Source organism: Myotis davidii, unplaced genomic scaffold, assembly GCF_000327345.1.
Source record: "Myotis davidii unplaced genomic scaffold, ASM32734v1 scaffold1509, whole genome shotgun sequence".
NCBI classification, from domain to species: Eukaryota; Metazoa; Chordata; class Mammalia; order Chiroptera; family Vespertilionidae; genus Myotis; species Myotis davidii.
Window position 1 is genome coordinate 185,776 of NW_006299480.1, and position 795 is coordinate 186,570.

At 69.1% G+C, this 795-nt stretch overlaps 1 protein-coding gene across 1 annotated transcript in view; it reads left to right on the top strand.

Moving 5' to 3' along the window:
* Positions 1–6: 6 nt before the first annotated feature.
* FOXH1 (forkhead box H1) overlaps positions 7–795 on the top strand; it is a 2,057-nt gene continuing 1,268 nt past the window's right edge. Inside the window, exons 1-2 of the mRNA XM_015571371.1 lie at positions 7–270; positions 575–783. Of these exons, the coding sequence (XP_015426857.1) occupies positions 97–270; positions 575–783 (383 nt within the window). The 5' untranslated portion in view covers positions 7–96. The remainder of the gene's footprint in view (positions 271–574; positions 784–795) is intronic.

Below are 795 nucleotides of genomic sequence, written 5' to 3' on the forward strand. Positions count from 1 at the left end.
CCAGCCTCAGGCCCTGGCCCTGCCTCACCTTGCTACCCTACTGCCCGGCGCCCTCAGCCCTTCCGGACCCTGGCCCACGTTGCTGGCCTCCCCTTTATGGGGCCCTGCAGCAACCCGGGCCTGGGGCTCGCGGGGGCAGAGTCGCCCTCCCAGCCCCCCAAGAGGAGGAAGAAGAGATACCTTCGGCATGACAAGCCTCCCTACACCTACTTGGCTATGATCGCCCTAGTGATCCAGGCTGCACCTTCCCGCCGGCTGAAGCTGGCCCAGGTGAGAGGGCCCCGCTCTCCCTCACACTCCGGGTTCGGACCTTTCCCCAGACCCGACCCCCACCTCCTTCCAGGCTTAGGCTCCGGCCTCCATCCCCACCTGGCCCTGCCCAGCTATGCCAGTGGGGCCAGTGCCGACCTGGGCACCAGAGGAGAAAGCTGAGGTGCTCACTGGTGAGGTGCCGTCTGCTCCTCGGGCGTGCAGGTGCCGGGAGGTGGTGAGGGCGCCCCCAAGCCTGGCTGTGGGGGAGGGGCGGCGCTGCCCCTGCGCGCCCAGGCTCACGGCGCCTGCCCCGTGGTTTCAGATCATCCGTCAGGTCCAGGCCGTGTTCCCCTTCTTCAGGGACGACTACGAGGGCTGGAAGGACTCCATCCGCCACAACCTCTCCTCCAACCGCTGCTTCCGCAAGGTGGGGCTGGGCCAGGGTCGGAGCCGGGGGGCGGGGTGGGAAGGAAATCCTGAATATCCCCGGTCGGGCGGCCCCACCAAGCTCGCCCCCGCCCCCCCCCTCAGGTGCCCAAGGAT